Here is a 20,711-nt window from a genome sequence, read left to right on the forward strand (position 1 = left end):
CTCTGATGATAATGGAGAGTGGAACTACAGGTAAAAGATTTACCACATTCTCTGCACTCATAAGGCCTTTCTCCTGTGTGAATTCTCTGGTGTATTATGAGGTTATTTCTTTGGATAAAGGATTTCCCACATTCGCTACACTCATAAGGTCTTTCTCCAGAATGAACTCTCTGATGATAATGGAGGTCAGACCTAGAGATAAAAGATTTCCCACATTCACTGCACTCATAAGGTCTTTCTCCAGTGTGAGCTCTCTGATGGTAACGAAGGCTGGAGCTGAAGGTAAAAGATTTCCCACATTCATTGCACACATAAGGCCTTTCTCCTGTATGAATTCTCTGGTGTAAAATGAGGTTATTTCTCCGATTAAACGATTTCCCACATTCACTGCACTCGAAAGGCCTTTCTCCTGTGTGAACTCTCCAGTGTTGAATGAGTGTCCACCTATTGTTAAAAGATTTCCCGCATTCAGTGCACTTAAAAGGCTTTTCACCAGTGTGACCTTTCTGGTGTTGATTCAATTGGGATCCATATTTAAACAATTTCCCACACTCACTACATTCATAAGGCCTTTCTCCTGTGTGAACTCTCTGGTGTTGAATGAGAACCCACCTATTGTTAAAAGATTTCCCACATTCACTGCACTCATAAGGCCTTTCTCCAGTGTGAACTCTTTGATGATAATGGAGGTTAGAGCTAGTGGTAAAAGACTTCCCACATTCACTGCACTCATAAGGCCTTTCTCCTGTGTGAGATCTCTGATGGTATCTGAGAGCAGGCCTAGAGATAAAAGATTTCCCACAGTCACTACACTCATAAGGCCTTTCTCCTGTGTGAGATCTCTGATGATAAGTGAGGGCTGAGCTAGAGGTAAAAGATTTCGAACATTCACTGCACACGTAACTGTTTTCTCCATTGTGCCATGTGTGGGGAGAAATCAGGACAGATTTGTAGAGTAAGGATTTCCCACACTTGCTGCACTTGTACTGCCTTGCCCCAGTATGAATGCTTTGATGTTGACTGAGGGTTGAGCTTTGCCTAAAGGATTTTCCAGATTCACCACACACATGAAGCCTTTCTCCAGCATGGACTCTCTGGTGTACAACAAATGAGGATTTGTACCTGAATGTTTTCCCACACTCACTGCACACAAAACAAGGTCTTCCAGTGTGGACCCCCTGGTCCTGAACAAGTGTGTGTTTGGGGCTGAGGGCTTTCTTGCATTCTCCCCAGGTGTGATGGCTTTTCCTGCCTTGTGAAGTTGACCCGCACTGGGTGATTGTGCTTGGCTTCTCGACAGTACAAGTGGCCTGTTGCTGCAGATGTCCCACAATAGTCAGGAAGTCCTTTTCAAACTCCTTACAGGTAAATGGCTTCTGTGACACATGGAACCTGCAGCTCTTCACAAACAAGGCCTCATCCACACTGCTTCTGAGAGTTTTCTCTCCCATATGCTGCTCCTGGTGCTGTTTAAAGTTTGCACTAAAATAAAATAGTTTCACGCATGCCCCACACCTCAACAGTTTCTGGCTGTGTTGTGTTTCCTGATCCTCAGCCAAGTGGAAAACATTTCTCAAGACTGGACCACACATCTCACAGGGGTGCGTCTTCTGGGAACACAAAGCTGCCTTGGGAGTCCTAGCCTGTGACACTCCTAGAGAAGCGATTTGTTCAAAAGGTGCCTCTGCATCCTCTGCTCCACAGCAGCAACCTGAACAGAAAGAAATGTTGGTCAAATACATGTCGACTATAGAGAAGGGTCAAGCTCATCACAGATGTGCATCTGTCTCAACTACAAAACAGCCAGAAAACAATTAACAAGACGGCAACAGTAAGTCCTTACAAAATTCTACAATTCAAAAACAGCAGCAAGGGGACTTCCCTGGTGGTGCAGTGGTTAAGAATCCGCCTGCCAATGCAGGGGACACGGGTTCAAGCCCTGGTCCAGGAAGATCGCACATGCAGGAGAGCAACTAAGCCCATGTGCCACAACTACCGAGGCTGCGCTCTAGAGCCCGTGAGCCACAACCACTGAGCCCGTGTGCCACAACTACTGAGCCCGCATGCCACAACTACTGAGCCCACATGCCACAACTACTGAGCCCACATGCCACAACTACTGAGCCCACATGCCACAACTACTGAAGCCCGTGCACCTAGAGCCCATGCTCTGCAATGAGAAGCCACCGCAATGAGAAGCCCGTGCACCGCAACGAAGAGTAGCACCCGCTCACCACAACTAGAGAAAGCCCATGCACAGCAACGAAGACCCAATGCAGCCATAAATTAAATAAATAAATAAATAAATAAATAAATAAATAAATAAATTTAAAAATAAAAATAAAACAGCAGCAAGGAGTTCCCTAGCGGTCCAGTGGTTAACACTCCACACTTCCACTGCAAGAGGCATGGGTTTGATCCCTGGTCGGGGAACTAAGATTCCACATGCCATGTGGTGTGGCCAAAAACAAAAAACAAAAAAACCCCAGCAGCCAAATCGATAAAAGAACAAGACCCAATCATACGTTGCCAAAAAGAGACTCACTTCAGCAATAAGGACACACATAGGCTGAAAGTGAAGGCAACATAAAGACATTTCATGCAAATGGAAAACCAAAAGCCAGCAGGAGTAGCTATACTTGTATCAGACAAAATGAACATTAAGTGAATATCTGCCACAACAGACAAAGAGGTTCATGATATAATGATAAAGGAGTTAATTCATCAAGAGACTATAACAATGGTAAGTGTATATGCATCTAACATTGGAGCACAAAAATATATGAATCAAATATTAACCAATCTGAAGGCAGAAATACACAGGAACACAATAATAAGGGACTTCAATATTCTCCTTTCAACAACAGGTAGATCATCCAGACAGAAATTCAACAAGAAAACTTTGGACTGGAACTATACTTTAGATCAAATGGACATATACAAAACATAGCATCCAAATGCAGCAAAATACACATTCTCCTCAAGTGTATACAGAACATTCCCTAAAAAATAAAAATTAAAAAAACCCAAACAAACAACAACAACAATGAAAGAACATTCCCTAGAGCAGATCCTATGTTATAGGTTATAAAACCAGGTCTAACAAATTTAAGGAGATCAAAATAATACAAGGTATCTTTGCTGACCACAATGGTATGAAACAACAAATCAGTAACACAAGGAAAGTGGGGAAATTCACAAATATGTGTAAATTAAACAACACAATCATGAAAAAACAATGGGTCTCAGAAGAAACCAAAAAACACCTTAAGACAAATGAAAACAGAAACACAAAGTACCAAAACTTATGGGACACAGCAAAAGCAGTTCAAAGAGGGAAATTTAGATAAATAAATGCCTAATGTAGGCATTTATAGAAAAATAAAAATCGTGGCTTCACAGGTGACATCTACCAAACACTCAAAGAAGATTAAATACCTATCCTTTTCAAACTCTTCCAAAATACTGAAGAAAAAGGAATGCTTCCTAACTCATTTTACTAGGCTAACATCGCCCAATACCAAAAACAGACGAAGACAACACAAAAAAAGAAAATTATAGGACAACATCTCTGATGAACACAGATGCAAAAATACTGAACAAAGTATTAGCAAACTAAATAAAACATTAAAAGGATCGTACACCATGATTATTCCATGGATGCAAGGATGGTTCGACATCTACAAAATCTATCAATGTGATACATCACATTAACAAATGTGATACATCACATTAACAAAATGAAGGATTAAAACCATATGATCATCTCAATAGATACAGAGAATGTATCTGACAAGATTCATCACCCATTTATGATAAAAACTCTGAAAGAAGTGGGTAAGGAAGGAACATACCTCAACATAATAAAGGCCATATATGAAAAACCCCTCAGCTGACATCAAACTCAATGGTGAAAAGTCAAAAGCTATCCCTCTAAAATCAGGAACAAAAAAAGGATGTCCACTATCTCCACTCTTCTTCAACACAGTATTGGAAGTCCTAGCCAGAGCAGTAAGGCAAGAAAAACAAAAGGCATCTAAAGTAGAAAGGAAGATGTAAAATTTTCACTGTTTGCAGATAACATGATTTTACACATAGAAAACTCTAAAGACTCCACCAAAAAACTATTAGAAATAATCAACAGGGCTTCCCTGGTGGCGCAGTGGTTGAGAATCTGCCTGCCAATGCAGGGGACACGGGTTTGAGCCCTGGTCTGGGAAGATCCCACATGCCGCGGAGCAGCTAGGCCCGTGAGCCACAATTACTGAGCCTGCGCGTCTGGAGCCTGTGCTCCGCAACAAGAGAGGCCGCGATAATGAGAGGCCCGCGCACGGCGATGAAGAGTGGCCCCCGCTTGCCGCAACTAGAGAAAGCCCTCACACAGAAACGAAGACCCAACACAGCCATAAATAAATAAGTAAATAAATAAATAAATAAACCCAAAGTTTAAAAAAAAAAAAAAACTTTGGAAAAAAAAAAAAAAAGAAATAATCAACAAATAAAGTTGCAGAGTACAAAATCAACATACAAAACTCAGTTGAATGTCTAAACTCGAGCAATGAGCTAGCAAAAAAAAGGAATTAAGAAAACAATCTCATTTAAATGGCAACAAAAAGAATAAAATATATAGGTATAAACTTAACTACGGATAAAGACCCATACAATGAAAACTATAAGACATTATTGAAAGACTGAAAAAGAAATCTTTTCAAACAAATGGAAAGATATTCCACACTCATTGACTGGATGAATTAACACTGTTAAAATGTGCATATTAGGGACTTCCCTGGGGGTCCAGTGGGTAAGACTCTGAGCTCCCAATGCAGGGGGCCTGGGTTCGATCCCTGGTCAGGGAACTAGATCCCACATGCATGCCTCAACTAAGAGTCCGTATGCCACAACTAAGACCTGGTGCAGCCTAAATAAATAAGTAAATAAATCTACTCTTAAAAAAAAAAAAAAGTCCATATTGGGACTTCCCTGGTGGCGCAGTAGTTAAGACTCCACCTGCCAATGCAGGGGACATGGGTTCGAGCCCTGGTCCGGGAAGATCCCACATGCCGTGGAGCAACTAAGCCAGTGTGTCAAAACTACTGAGCCTGTGCTCTAGAGCCTGCGAGCCACAACTACTGAGCCCACGCGCCACAACTACTGAAGCCCACACGCCTAGAGCCTGTGCTCCGCAACAAGAGAAGCCACCACAATAAGAAGCCCGTGCACCGCAATGAAGAGTAGCCCCAATCGCCACAAGTAGAGAAAGCCTGCACGCAGCAAGAAGACCCAATGCAGCCAAAAAAATAATAATAATAATAAATAAAAAATAAATTCATAAAAACTAAATAGGGGCTTCCCTGGTGGCGCAGTGGTTGAGAATCCGCCTGCCAGTGCAGGGAACACAGGTTCGATCTCTGGTCCAGGAAGATCCCACGTGCCGCAGAGCAACTAAGCCCGTGCGCCACAACTACTGAGCCTGTGCTCTAGAGCCTGTGAGCCACAACTACTGAGCCACATGTCGCAACTACTGAAGCCCACATGCCTAGAGCCCGTGCTCTGCAGCAAGAGAAACCACTGCAATGAGAAGCCCGCACACTGAAATGAAGAGTAGCCCCCGCTTGCCGCAACTAGAGAAAGCCCGCGTGCAACGAAGACCCAACACAGCTAAAATAAAAAAAAACAAAAAAAACCACTAAATAAAATAAAATGTCCATATTACCTAAAGCAATTTACAGATTGAATGCAATCCCTATTGAAATCCCATAAAAAATAAATTTATAAAAATAAATAAAATGTCCATATTACCTAAAGAAATCTACAGATTGAATGCAATTCCTATTGAAATCCCAATGACATTTTCCACAGAAATAAAACAAAAAATTCTACTATTTATATAAAACCACAAAAGATCACAAATAGCCAAAGCAACCTGAGATTAAAAAAAAAAAACAAAGCTGGGGAATTCCCTGGCAATCCAGTGGTTAGGACTCAGCGCTTTCACTGCAGTGGCCCGGGTTCAATCCCTGGTCCAGGAACCAAGATCCAACAAGCCACACTACATGGCCCAAACAAAGAAATAAACAAACACCAAAAAACAAACAAAAAACCCCCAAACAACAACAAAAACAAAGCTATAGGTATCACACCCCCTGTTTTCAAACAATATTACAAAGCCATAGTAATCAAAACAGCATGGTATTGGCAGAAAAACATATACATAGATCAAAAGAAGCAGAATTGGGAACCCAAAAATAAACCCACACATACGTGGACAACTAAGATTGATAAAGGAGCAAAAACCATACAATGGAGAAAGGTCTTCAATAAATGGTGTTGGGAAAACTGGATAGTCACATGCAAAAAAATTAAACTAGACCTCTATCTCACATCATACACAAAAGTCAACTCAAAAAGAATTAAAGACTTGAATGTAATATCTGAAACCATAAAACTCCCAGAAGAAAACACAGGCAGCACACTCTTTGACATCAGTCTTACCAATCAATAACTTTCTAGATATGTCTCTTCAGGGAAGGGAAACAAAGGAAAAAAATAAACAAATGGGATTACATCAAACCAAAAAGCTTCTGCACAGCAAAGGAAACCATCAATAAAAAGACATCCTGAGACTTCCCTGGCGGTCCAGTGGTTAAGACTGCCTTTCCACTGCAAGGGGCATGGGTTCGATCCTTGGTTGGGGAACTAAGATCCTGCATGCCATGCAGCAAACCACCCCCCCACCCCCCGCCCAAAAAAAAAAACACCCTATTGAATGGGAGAAGATATCTGCAAGTGGTATATCTAATAATGGGTTACTATCCAAAATATATAAAGAACTCACACAACTCAACAACAATAACAAAACCAAAACAACCCAATTAAAAAATGGGCAGAGGAGCTGAATAGACATCTTTCCAAAAGACATACAGATGGCCAACAGGAACAAAACCAGTATCTCCATGAAATACACGCACGTGCATATATATATATATATATATATATATATAAAATAATGCAACATAATTCAGAAGAACCAAGATATGGAAACATTATAAGGTGTTCATCAGGAGACGAAATGATACAGAAAATATGATATACACATAGACACATGCACCAACTTTCCCATGCACATGTGTGCAGAAATACTCAGCCATGAAAAAGGAAAAACTGCCACTTGCAACAAGGATGAACCTAGAGGACATTATGCTAAGTGAAATAAGCCACAGAGAGAAAGACAAATACTGTATATTACTTATATAGAGAATCTTAAAAAAAGTAAAACTTAGAGAAACATAAAGCAGAATGCCAGATATTGAGGATTAAAGAAATGGGGAGATATTGGTCAAAAACACTTCCAGTTGATGAGTAAGTTCTAAGGATCGAATGTGTAGCATAGTGACTATAGTTATTTTAAATTTTTTTCTAAATTTATTTATTTATCTATTTATTTATTTTGGCTGCGTTGCGTCTTCTTGCTGCGCGTGGGATTTAGCTGCGGCGAGCAGGGGCTACTCTTCATCGCAGTGCGCGGGCTTCTCATTGCAGTGGCTTCTCTTGTTGCGAAGCACAGGCTACAGTAGTTGCAGCACGTGGACTCAGTAGTTGTGGCTTGCGGGCTCTAGAGCACAGGCTCAGTAGTTGTGGCACACAGGCTTAGTTCTCCACAGCATATGGGATCTTCCTGGACCAAGGCTCGAACCCAGGTCCCCTGCATTGTCAGGCGGATTCTTAACCACTGTGCCACCAGGGAAGTCCACTATGGTTATTTGTTAACACTGTATTGTACACTTGAAATTTGCTAAAAGAGTAGATCCTAGGTGTTCTCACACACACACACATAGAAAAGTAATTATGTCAGGTAACAGGTATGTTAATTAACTTCACAATGGTAATTATTTCATAATATATATGTATATCAAATCATCACATTATATATATTAAATACAGAAATTTTGTCAATTATACCTCGATAAAGTTAGGGCAGGATGAAATAGATAGAAGAGGTCTAAATATCACAAAATGAACTATATAGGATAGAGTTCAATAGTAGTCCATGTACGTAGTCACCATGACAATGGCTGCAATTCCATAAACAGGTAGGCACAAGAAATTGTCAGATAAAGGAGTGGCCACAGAAACTGCATGGATCTGGACACACTGACCCATCCACGGAAAGGGCAAGCAAGCTGCATACATTAGCCTTACTGCAAGACTACTGACCTCAAATCCTTCCCTATGAGGGTTTGGTACAGCAGGTATTAGGGCTGTAGGGAAGAAGAGAGGGTAGTGCAAACACCCCAGCCCTAACTACCACAACTACCCAGAACACTGGGGAAGCAAGCAGTGCCTACACACATGCAGGACAGAGCACCTTCTGGGGGCGGTGAGGCAGAATACAGACCCTAGCCCAGGTCACTGGGGAGGGTGAGGGTCTTACCCAGTGAGGATATAAGTGTGTAGTTCTCCAGCATCACATCAAGGTACAGGCGTATCTGAGCCTCATCAAGGAGCCTCCATTCCTCCCAGGAGAAGTACACGGCAATGTCTTCAAAGGTCACACCAACCTGTCACAAAGGGGACAGATGAAAGCTTGAACATTCTCTGAGAAATCACAACACATCCCTCCCCACACCTATGCCATTCCCATCCTCCACTGGAGCTCCCCACCTCAGAGGAGATACCAGGCCCTGGTGCCACTGATGCCTGCTCTCTCTTCATCATCCTGTTTTATCACTGTGTTCAGCCCTCAGCAGTAACTGGCGGGGCGGGGGATGGTGCACCCAGATGCCATCTAAGCTCTGAGCTTGGCCGGTAATATCCCGTCCCTCCAGCCAAGCAATTCCCCTGGGGTCTCTCAAATTGTGGGAATCCAGACACAGCCAAATGTAAGCTCATGCTTCACCGGTAAAGCCTCAACACCAGGGCTTGGGGGCCATCAGCTCACACTTCCTCTCCATGTGCACATCATTCTGTAGATGACATTTCTCTCACAATTTCAGACCCTACAGTTGCGCTTCCACAGCACTGCCACATCCCTGAACCACACCATAGAATTCTCCCTGAACATACCCACACATTTGGCGCTTGGCATCCAGAGAGGGCTTAAGAAATTCAAACAAGATTCGGTACAACCCCAGTCCTCTGATGGATCCAACACCAGAGTAAGCCACAAATGCTGCTTAGAAGATCTCCTCAACTGCCTCTAATCTTTGCTTCAGTATTAGCCACCCAGAACCACATGTGAATTTCATATTCCCTCAACTCTCTTCAACTTTTTTACTGCCAGTTCTGCCCTTTCAGCAGCCAAAACACTCCTCTCTCTCTCCACTCAACCTCTGTAAAAAAAAAAAAAAAAAACAACAACAAAAAAAACCCAGTCCTAAAAACCTCCCTGCCAGGCATAGTGACCCACAAATGATGACATTTGCCGCGGACCATATCCACTAGCAAGCCTCAAAAGTCCCAGACCCCGTCAAAGCTCATCACAAAATTCTGGAGAAGCCACATAGTAGTAATACTAAATAAGCAACAGCCCCAGTCTCACTGCCTTCTTGTCTCAACTACTCCTAAGTCTCCTCAGCCGTCACTTGTTCACTCATCCCATGGAAGCCTCGGCCTCCCGCCAGATCAACCTCTCTCCCATACTGTTCCCACTGCCACTTCTCTACCTCACTTGGGTTTTCAATGCCCAGCAAACCAACCAGGCCCTGAGCCGGAGAACCACTCCTCAGCACACACCAATCTTTCTGACCTACTAATACCATGGCCCCTATAACCTGTACTCCCCTCCTAAACGTGATCCACAGCTCCACCCTGGTCCACACAATGGCCATCACTTTTGAAAGTTTCCATTCTTGAACACCTTCTCCAGTTTTCCAGACCTGCCTGTCCAGCTGCCCACTTGTTGCCTACACTCACTCTTCTCTGAAACATCTCAGACTCTTAACAGAGCCAAAACAAACTTATAACATTCCCAAGAAAAATTAACCTGCTGCTAATGTCCCCATCCAGTTGATGGGCCTTCCATCCCTTCGTCTACTAGGACCAAAACCCCTAGGGTCATCCCTCACGACTTCCTTTCTCTTGGCACCAGCAACACCCACAATTTGGTTTGTCCCTTCTCAAAAAACTGATCCAGAATTCAACCACTTCTCACATATCCAAGACAGTCACTCTGGTCCATCAACACTCACCTAGGCTATTGCTATTAATCCGTCTGTACTTCGTGTCTCCTCCCTTACCCCCCTAAATTGTTCTATTCTTTGCAGCCAGAGGAAGCCTATTTTAGTCTGGGTGAGATCACTTCTCACCTGAAATTCAACCTTATATCACCTGTGTAATAAACGGCTTTTTTTTTTTTTTTTTTTGGCCACACCATGCGGCTTGTGGGATCTTAGTTCCCTGACCGGGGATTGAAACCCGCCCTTGGCAGTGAAAGCGCGGAGTCCTAACCACTGGAACGCCAGGAAAGTCCCATAAACGGCCAACTTTTCATGCAGCAACGCTGCAAGCTTAACTCTGGGCAGCAGCATCTTGTTCCCAGCAGAAACAATCGAGAAGTGCCCCAGTCCCTGATCAGTCAGACCGCCAAACCTCTGCACGTGACGGTGCCGGTCCCTCCGCCTGTGACCCTCTGCCACGTGCCAGCACACTGTCAGAAGAAACAGGGCCCCACCCACGGCCGCCTCATCATCCTGGACACCGGGGCCAGGGCTGTGGGCACGTGAGCAGGCGCCCCGCACTCGGGGCTTTAGTGTCTGGTGGGGTGAGGGCGGTGAGGGTGGTGAGGGCCCGGAGGACGAGCGTTTACCTGACGCGGGTCCCTCGGCGCTGCCGCCGCCATCGGACCCTGTGGGCGGAGCGGGGCCGGGAGCTGTGGGAGAGGAAACGAGACGCGGGCACGGCGGTCACTCTCCCGGGCCTGGTGCGGGGCCCCCGGGGCGTCGCCGAGCCTCAGACCCGCCTCTGTGCAGCGGGTACCTTCTCAGTATCGTCACCTCTTCCCAGCACCGGTAACCGAAGCTTTCGAATTGTGAAAACGCTCAAGCACAGTCAAAATGACGTCCACAACGAGGCAGCCGGAAGTCCCGCCCTGACGCTATTGCGTCCCAGGAAACCCGGCTTCTCTTGCCTTAATTGGCTGATCTTCGCAGCCACCCATCGCACAGCCGTCTGGGTAATGTATTTCCCACAGATCCACAAGCGTAGGTCCAGTATGTTACAACTCTGACATCTTGGAGAAAAGGCGAAGCTACACCGCGAGGACTTACCGCGAGGAAAACCAACCAAAGTCCAGAGACGGAGGACGGGCATTGCCTCTTCTTAAAGAGAGCGCACTCAGATGTTTGAGGAATACTATCTGTAGCTGATCACCCAAATGTTTGGAGACGTTATTTCAGGCTCTGTGAAGCTCAGCGTGTTCCCAGAGTCGAAGAGTATCTTTCGAGATGCTCTCAAATCCATTAATCCAAATGTACATACCATTGCAGAGTCATTTAGACAAATAATGGAGCCACTGGAAACTGAAGCTAATAAACAATAGTGTACTCTCCGTCTGTTTGGTAAAGACAAAATAAACACCCCAGAAAGTGTAGCGGTAAGAAAGATAGAAGAAGGATGTTGCGCCACCTTGAGGAAGGAGTACAAAGATGGGTCTTTGACAGTGATTCCCACAGAGAACATGTCTCCTGCCTGTACAGTTAAATACTGTGTCCACTTCATTGAGCAACACTTTCATCTACTTAATATATCTTACTTCATATCCTCACATGTATTCAATTCCTTTCTGAATCTGACATCAGTCTCAAAAAGAGAAAAACAAAACAAATGCCATTTTGGCATGGGACAATGGCTGCAGTGTTTTGCCATATTCCATCGTTATTTATCATTTCATATTTGGTCTTGTTTCATCTACCCCATGCACCTTAGTATATTATTTCACCTGTAATCCTAGACAGCTTATATTTTAATGTATAAACTCTACACAATGTGTTTTTAAAATGTAAGGGTTCTTTCATAAATCCAATAACTTTAGCACATAAAATCATAATATTTAAAATTATAGGGACTTCCCTGGTCGTCCAATGGTTAACTCCGCGCTCCCAATGCAGAGGGCCCCGGATTCATCCCTGGTCAGGGAACTAGATCCCACATGCATGCCGAAACAAAGTGTTCGCATGCTGCAACTAAGAGTCAGCACGACACAATAAAGATCCCGTGTGCAGCAACTAAGAACGAGCACAGCCAAATAAATATTTAAAAATAAATAAATAAAATTATAAATATGTTAGTGCTGAATTTTCTTGTTGTAGTATTCGTTATTTAGGGAGGATTTATTGCAATCTGGAAACAAAATATATATTTAGCCAATTATTGTGCCTTGTTAGTCTATTAACCTATATGTACCCACTCAGTGTGGGCACACTAGAGCCAAGTAGGTGGAAGGCACTGCAGCCTGTAGACTGTGATGGGCCCACTGCATCTACCAGTCAGTGGAAATTTGTTGTAACCTCCCTAGGGACCCAGGAGGATATGGAGCCCTGAGGCCTGTAGTCCATTTATCCTTCTGCCCCAACCCACTCTTTGCCACTACTGGGGAAGGAAAGGTTTGCATCAGGTAAGAGTCAGCTCTGCTTTCCAACTGCTGAAGCTTATCATATGGGTTTGTCCCCACCAGCTCTGGACCCTGGAAGACTTGTATAATGTCTTTGTACCTCAAGATAAAAGTTAGCCTAAGTTCAATATAGCTGATTTCACAGATGTACAAAACTCATCTTGGCTTAGCACAGGATGAGTTTTTCTCATTTATAGATACGTTCCTATGTATAGGCAGTGAACTCAGCACCACACAGTGATTCAGGGACCAAGATGCCTTCTATTGTAAACATGTGGCTTTAAGGCTTTCCTGGCACCATCCAGCTGACCAAGAGGAAACAAGAGGAAAGGGAGAAGTCACACCCACTATCACATACCTGACTTACAATCACATTCTGTTGACAAGAATTAGTCTTTTTGGCCACCCCTGTGTGCATGGGCAGGAAAATGAGGTTGAGCTGTGTGCCCAAGAGAAGACCAAATGAGTCTGGTGAACATATATGCAGTTGGCTGCACTCCGCATACTCTTGAAAAATGACAGCCGTGATAGATTCTATGCCGTGTAAGCAGATAACGCAGGAAATGATCCACATAGGACCTTGGTCACAGTGTGTGGCTCAACAAAAGTTACTTATTAATATTAGTTATGTAACAATGATAGTCATAATGAATAATATTAATATCTCAAATTTATTTGCAGACTCACTTGAAACGTGACACTTCCTAGTTAAATATACCCATAAGGGACTTCCCTGGTGGTCCAGTGGTTAAGACTCTGCACTCCCAATGCAGGGAGCCCAGATTCGATCCCTGGTCAGGGAACTAGATCCCATATGCCACAACTAAATATCCCGCATGCCTCAACTAAAGATCCCACATGCCGCAACTAAGACCCGGAACAGCCAAAAATATGTGTGTGTGTGTGTGTGTGTGTGTGTGTGTGTGTGTGTGTGTGTATACACCCATGAATACTCTTTATCGCGCACCTTATACCTTCACTATATATGTTGATCCTTCTGTTTATTAGTGAGACACTGAAAAAGTCTTTTCCCCCATGTCTTCCTGTTCTCACTGTCCTGTAAAACATCAAGAGGTAACTTGCTCTTCTTTCATATCTGGGCTGACGCAGGCAGCTGGAGCCATGAGGCATATTGATAGCTATCATGCAGAGTCATGGTCTCTTCCCTCCGGTAGCTTCTCCAGCTGGCCAGATTCTCCACTGTTCCTCAAAGGCTGTTCCCAATCTTCACCACTCTACTCAGTACCATGTTTCCATTTTAATATGACAAGCTAACAGACTCTTTATTCCTAAAAAAGGCCCATAATCTTTCCCAGTCCTGCAAATTCCCCAATTTTAGTGGATGGCCCTGACTTCCAAGAGGTTAAGAAGGCTGGAAACAAACTCAGATCCTTCAGTCCCTCTTCTATGAAACCCAACATGCAGCCATAGCCATCCACATGTCTTATCCATCTGACATTATTTTCATCCCCTGGATTCACCATGCCAACCAACTCAATGAGCTCCGACACTACTATCCTATTCCAAGGTATCGTATCTTGCCTGAGTGTGATTTCCCCACATTTGCGCTGTGCACTGTTCAGCTCGGACTCCTGCACCAGCTCCCAAATCCACACAGACCTTGCTCCAGACCGCCACCACCTCCCACACAGCTGCTCACTCCTCATATAGCCTACTTCATGTTCAAAATGAGGAGTGTGTACTTTTGTCTTTGCTCCTTAACCCTTACACACTCATGTAGAGCTATATTCTCCTTGCCTCTTCCTTTCTCACCTCTGCAGAAGTGGTCCTGACTCTGGCTGAAGCCATTATCTGCATCTGAACCTAAATGTCACCTTCATTTTTTCTCAGGGAACTCACTGCTTCACTTATTTCCTGCCTCTGGTAACTTCATTCTCTCTATGATCAACATTTTAAAATGCTCATGTTGTTGAGAACGGGAAAAATATAACAAACATAAAATATTCTCAAATATATAATGAATGGCCTCTAAATGGTGTTGACTGTATTTCAGCTGCCCAAACACACTTCCTGGAGAAGTTGTCTCATCCTAGGAATGGATCAGGATGGTCGAATATTTTCACACATTCATAAATCAATTTTAAAGAGAAGCTGCTTACAAACATACTGTATAAATAAACTCTTTCCCCAGTGGGGCTTTCTGCAAACGTGAGGGTCACTGGTCAGAAGTGTTCTACCTGTTTTCCATGCTGCCCATCCAACTGCACCAGATACTCACGGTTCTTGTCACACTTGGAGCATTTGAGATACTACTTTATGATTTTTATTCTGTTACTAAACTTTGGGATGAATTGTTTGGATAAATACCCTCCTGTGCTGATATTCATTGATTTTCCATCTTGAACTCCAACCTGAAATATATCAATAAAGCAAATCATTGCCCTTTCCCCTATATTTCTTGAAAATAAACTTCTATGCTGGAAGTTAGAGAATGGGACAGAAATAAAGCCCCCGTCCACTCAGATATTTCAATGATATCTAACATGACACACCAGATGATATCAATGATATCTATCTGACACACCAGAGAGAATAGAGTCCAAACACAGAGGCATAAACAGAGAGTGATAAGGGAATATGTTAAATGTGAAAAATGGTAGACTCAGAAAGAGAGAAAGGCATTCTAGATTCAGAGCCATCATTTTGAGCCTATATTCACATGAAAAGGTCACACTTTGTCTAACTGCCTTGGTTCTCCAAACTACAACTACCATGAATTTACTGCCATTTTAATCGGCTTAAGATGGGCAATTTATAGTGCTGCATTAAGGAAAAACAATAGGAATGCCAACAAAATAATGTAAATGCCCCTAGGGCAAACAAAGATTTAGACATCGGCTTTTACGCAGGGTCTGTGAATACCTTCAGTCATTTATGGGGCACTGGAAGTGCTGTCCCTGGAAACCACTGCGTGTGCTCTTCATTTCCTCTAACACAGATGGTCATATCTGGTCTCTGAAGCTCAGCTTTAGAGGAAAAGTGTTTTTCAACCTAATTGACAGCTTTTCTTAGCCAAAACACAGTAGTATATTTACCTTCAGTGAACTTAAGAAGAATAATTTGCCATTAAAAAAATAAAGTACCGGGCTTCCCTGGTGGTGCAGTGGTTGAGAGTCTGCCTGCCAATGCAGGGGACACGGGTTCGAGCCCTGGTCTGGGAAGATCCCACATGCCGCGGAGCAACTCGGCCCGTGAGCCACAACTACTGAGACTGCACGTCTGGAGCCTGTGTTCCACAACAAGAGAGGCCGAGATAGTGAGAGGCCCGCGCACCGCGATGAAGAGTGGCCCCCACTTGCCGCAACTAGAGAAAGCCCTCGCACAGAAACGAAGACCCAATACAGCCAAAAAAAAAAAAAAAAAAAAATCAATCAATCAATAAATAATTTAAAAGGGGTATATTTATTTAAAAAATACATAAATAAATAAAGTACCTATGTAAATTGTTATGACGGTAAACACCTCCACCTTAGAGAAGACGCCATTGTTCGGGAACCGTTGACCGAAACTGCCCGCCTTGGCCAGGCATGATAGATAATAACCGCTTGCAGGAGTTGTCTTGCTTGCAGGAGTTGTCTCACGGCAGGAGGTCCTGATAACGAACATGGTGCTGCTGCCAAAAATCAGGAGAATTCAGGAGAGGTCAGAAGGAGGGAGGAGGGGACTTCCCTGGCGGTCCAGTGGTTGAGACTCTGCACTTCCAATGCAGGGGGTGCGGGTGGGGAAGTAAGATCCCATATGCCTCCGGGCATGACCAAAAAAAAAAAAAAAAAAAAGAGGGAGAGCGAGGAGACGCCAGCCCAGAATATGTCTTGTAAAACTAACCAGAAAGTTCGGTGCTTTGACCACCTAGAGGGGTGGGATAGGGAGGGTGGGAGGGAGATGCAAGAGGGAAGAGATATGGGGATATACGTATACGTATAGCTGATTCACTTTGTTATACAGCAGAAACTAACACACCATTGTAAAGCAATTATACTCCAATAAAGATGTTAAAAAAAACAAAACAAAACTAAACAGAAGAATTCAGAAGAGGCCTAAAGGAGGGAGGAGATGTCAGTCCATATGTCCTGCCAATTTCCCAGAAACCCTCATGCAGGAATCCATCTTGGCTGAGAGATGCACGTGCCACCAGGAAGGACCCTGAGCCAGACCAAATATGGGCACGAGCAAGATGAACGGTCAGAGACAACCTGGAAAGCTAACCCCATCACCATAAAACCTGAGACTGGGAGCCACATGGCAGAGCAGTTCTCCTGGGATCCCTTACCCTGCTGCTCTCCTCCCGGGCGCCCCTTCCCAATAAAGTCTTTTGCTTTGTCAGTACGTGTGTCTCCTCAGACAATTCATTTCTGGGTGTTAGACAAGACCCCACTCTCAGACCCTGAAAGGGGTCCCCCTTCCGGTGACACCATAACAGATATAGACAGATAATAAATAGATATAGAGAAATGGTCCTTTTGGAGCCTATGCTGAAGATCCCTCAACTTCCTTTTCATCTGGGATCCTAGAATAGAGTATCCCTACAATATCCTAAAACGTCTTCACGCTTCCTACAAGGATCTTTTCTACAAAGACTTACTTGGGCTAATTCACCACAACTTACCCAGAAACATACCTTTTGACAGGTTTTTCTACCAGCAACTAAGCCTCTTTCCCTTCCTCCAGTAAGATGGTCACATCTGCCTTAGTGCTATGAAAAAGCTATAGTCATCAGGGAGGAGAGGCCATCACAAGAAGGATTAGAGGGAAAATTGAAAGATATTGTTGAAATGGGAAGATAAGCTTCAGAAATAGCAAAGTGGAGCTGCCTGTTTCCTTGGGAACATGGACTAGAAAGTCGGGCATTTACCTAGGAAGTTCCCTGGCAATTCAGAGTGGCAGAAAATTAGAAACAACAGGTTCTCATATTACTGCAAGTCACATCCATGTATAAATCTCTGTGAGCAGAATCTGGCCTTTGACATTCTTTATGAAAGAAGTCTATGACCACATCAGTCCAGAGACTGCAGCTCACTTCAGATGCCAATCTCAAGTAGTAGGTCCCCAAGTTGCCCACAACTTCTCTCCAACTTGGCTACAAATTGGAGGTTCCCCATGACCTCCTCCCCTTTGGATCAAATTATTTGCTACAGTGGCTCACAGAACACAGGGAAACATTACTTATGTTTACCACTTTACTGAAGGATAAGATAAAGGATACCAATGAACAGCCAAATGGAAGAAATGTATAGGGCAAGGTACTGAAACCAAGCAGGACCCTTTGTGTCCCCTGTTTCTTATTTGTAGGAGATAGGCTTCCTTCAGCCTCCTAGACATACCCTGAGTTCCAAAGAACAGATTCAAACAATTGCTAATCAGGGAAGTGAGGGGATGCAGAAACAAAGGAAGAGCAGTCAAGAAACAAGAGTGCAGCAATGCAGCAAGATCCTGGTTCCTGCTCAAGGGATATACATAATCCTGCATAATGCTGCAGAACTCAGTATCTTTGAGTTCTTCTGCAGCAACTAAGGCCCTCACCCAGGTGGAAGATGGCAACTTCAGGTTGAGCACAGATTCCCACCCTGTTACCTCACTACCAACCAGTCAGAAGAAAGTCACACACCCTGCAGCTCTCACCCCAAATTTTGCTTATAAAAACTTCTCCCCTGAGAGTTTGGGATCAACATGTACACACTGCTATATTTAAAATGGATAACCAACAAGGACCTACTGTATAGCACAGGGAACTCTGCTCAATGTTATGTGGCAGGCTGCATGGGAGGGGAGTTTGGGGGAGAATGGATGCGTGTATATATATGGCTCAGTCCCTTTGCAGTGCACCTGAATTTATCACAACATTGTTAATCGGCTATACTCCAATATAAAATAAAAAGTTTAAAAGAAAAAAAAAAAAGAAAAAACTTCTCCTCCAAAAACATCAGGGATTTGGGGGTTTTTGAGCACAAGCCACCCATTCTCTTTGCTTGGCCCTGCCATAAACCTTTCTCTGCTCCAAACTTCAATGTTTTGGTTTGCTTGGCCTCACTGTGCGTTGGGCACAGGAACTTGCATTCAGCAACAAGAGAAAAAGAGTGGGAAATAGAAGGAGTCAGGGGCTTATAAAGACAAAAAGCCATGAAGTTGTTAAAAGTTGCCTGGTGAGAATTGTGTCGGACTCTGACCCGAGTCGGGAGATACCTGTCCTGAAAGAATCATGAGTTGTTTTGGGGTAAGGGTCCGGTAAGTAACTTGAGTTTCTGGCAAATGTTCTGGATGCCTTCATTAGGGCAATGAGTGGTCAAAAGGTCAGATTCCATCCAGGCTGAGACATGCGTAAGTCATAATTCCTTAATGGCCTCCTGGCTCCATTTTAGAGAGGTCTCTTAGCAACAGAAACTCCGTTTTGATTTTCCTTTCACAAACCGTAGTCTCTATGAGGACTTCATCCAGATTTTGTTTTTACAATTCTAGGTAAGGGAACTATTTCCCAGCCAGACATAATATCCATTTCCATTAAACACTGAGGTAAAGTCGACAAAACTTTATATCCTGGAAACTTCTCTTTGAAACTGCACACCCCAGATGGGACTTGAACCCACTGTCTTTTCACTGAATTCGCACACTTTGTTTCAGGACTTAATGAAGCTCAGATTCTTTATGCCTCATCGCATAAAGAATTTAGTGAGAGACAAAGTGATATGTAAGAAGCGGATTTATTTAGAGATAACATATTCCATAGACAGAATATGGTCCGTCTCAAAAGTCTTGAGAGTGGCCCCAAAATATCGGGTGGTTAGTTTTCATGGGCTTGGTAATTTCATAGGCTAATGAGTGGGAGGATTATTCGAACTATTTTGAGGAAGGGGAGGATTCCCAGGAATTGGGCCACCACCCACCTTTTGGACTTTTATGGTCGGCCTCAGAACTGTCACGGTGCCTGTGGGTATGTCATTTAGCATGTCAATGTATTACAACGAGTGTATAACGAGGTTCAAGGTCTACTGGAAGTGGAGTCTTCCACCATCTTGGACCTAGTCGGTCCAATATGACAAGTTTTTGTCATATCCTCAATGGTTATGTTATTCGTTTAAAATTGTGCCCTACCCCCTTCCCTCCTGTTTCATCTTTTCCACTCTGACCATTTTACCCACTCTTGTGCTAAAGGCTTTGGGTCCACAGTAAAGGGTGAAGCCAAGGGACCCAGCCCTTTACCTTGACTAATCTGCCTAACCACTGCCCCAAGTGACTGCTGGTCAAGTTACTTATAGAAATCTTGGCTTTCAGATTTTTTAATGTCTCCAAACTGGGGTAAATAGAGCAGACTTGTTTGGGGCCATTTAATGTTGAGTCTCAGCAGGGGTTCCATTTGGCCCACTCAATCTTTGGTAGTGCTGGATTAAAACTTTTGTCTCAACCCCATCAATAGCTACTAGATTTAACCCATTTCTTTTTGGTCGCTTGGCTTGGCTTGTGGGATCTCAGTTCCCTGACCAGGGTTTGAACCAGGGCCCTTGGCAGTGAGAGCACGGAGTCCTAACCAGTGGACCGCCAGGGAATTCCCTAGATTCATCCCATTTCTGAATAGCCATCTGAAGATTTCCAAACTGCTAGGACAAGTCATATTACTCGTTCCTTTATGTTTCCTCTTTGTTTCGGTCATATTAGTATTTCCTTTATTCACCTCATTTCTTAAAAACTTAAAAAAAATTTTCACCTTCTGGGGAAGAGTCCCTTGACGCTGATAAAAACATTGTTAATTAATAAGAGACTGGGAAGAGTCCTAGGGGAGAGTCAAGGGACTCTTCTCAATCTCTTATTAATTAATATGTTTGTATCAGCATTTGTTTTTGTTTTTTTAAAAATATTAATCTATTTTATATCATTTAGGGTTTTATTGGAGAAGAAAAATCAGGTTGGGTGACATGGACTAAGAGGGTTTTAAGGATTTTTTTTAAAAAATATATTTATTTATTTATTTTTGGCTGTGTTGGGTCTTCGTTTCTGTGCGAGGGCCTTCTCCAGTTGCGGCAAGTGGGGGCCACTCTTCATCGCGGTGCACCGGCCTCTCACCGTCGCGGCCTCTCTTGCTGCGGAGCACAGG

The 20,711-nt window shown here is 43.5% G+C and overlaps 2 protein-coding genes across 6 annotated transcripts in view; both read right to left on the minus strand.

Annotated features, from left to right (window-relative positions):
* The window catches only part of LOC309648103 (zinc finger protein 154-like), a 202,525-nt gene that overhangs the window by 138,283 nt on the left and 43,531 nt on the right, over nt 1-20,711 (minus strand). The gene's annotated exons all lie outside the window — the stretch shown is intronic.
* The window catches only part of LOC309648163 (zinc finger protein 211-like), a 63,337-nt gene that overhangs the window by 26,600 nt on the left and 16,026 nt on the right, over nt 1-20,711 (minus strand). The window contains exons 2-4 of one of the 3 annotated variants that reach the window (XM_082436489.1): nt 8,432-8,558; nt 3,855-4,036; nt 1,593-1,711 (exon numbers count right to left, since the gene is read on the minus strand). In XM_082436489.1, the coding sequence (XP_082292615.1) occupies nt 1,655-1,711; nt 3,855-4,036; nt 8,432-8,558 (366 nt within the window). In that variant the 3' untranslated portion in view covers nt 1,593-1,654. Of the gene's footprint in view, nt 1-1,122; nt 1,712-3,854; nt 4,037-8,431; nt 8,559-20,711 lie in introns of those variants that run through there. The other 2 variants (XM_082436488.1, XM_082436490.1) reach the window with 2 other exon arrangements.

Source organism: Balaenoptera physalus (assembly GCF_965194825.1).
Source record: "Balaenoptera physalus genome assembly, chromosome: 19".
Classification (NCBI taxonomy): domain Eukaryota; kingdom Metazoa; phylum Chordata; class Mammalia; order Artiodactyla; family Balaenopteridae; genus Balaenoptera; species Balaenoptera physalus.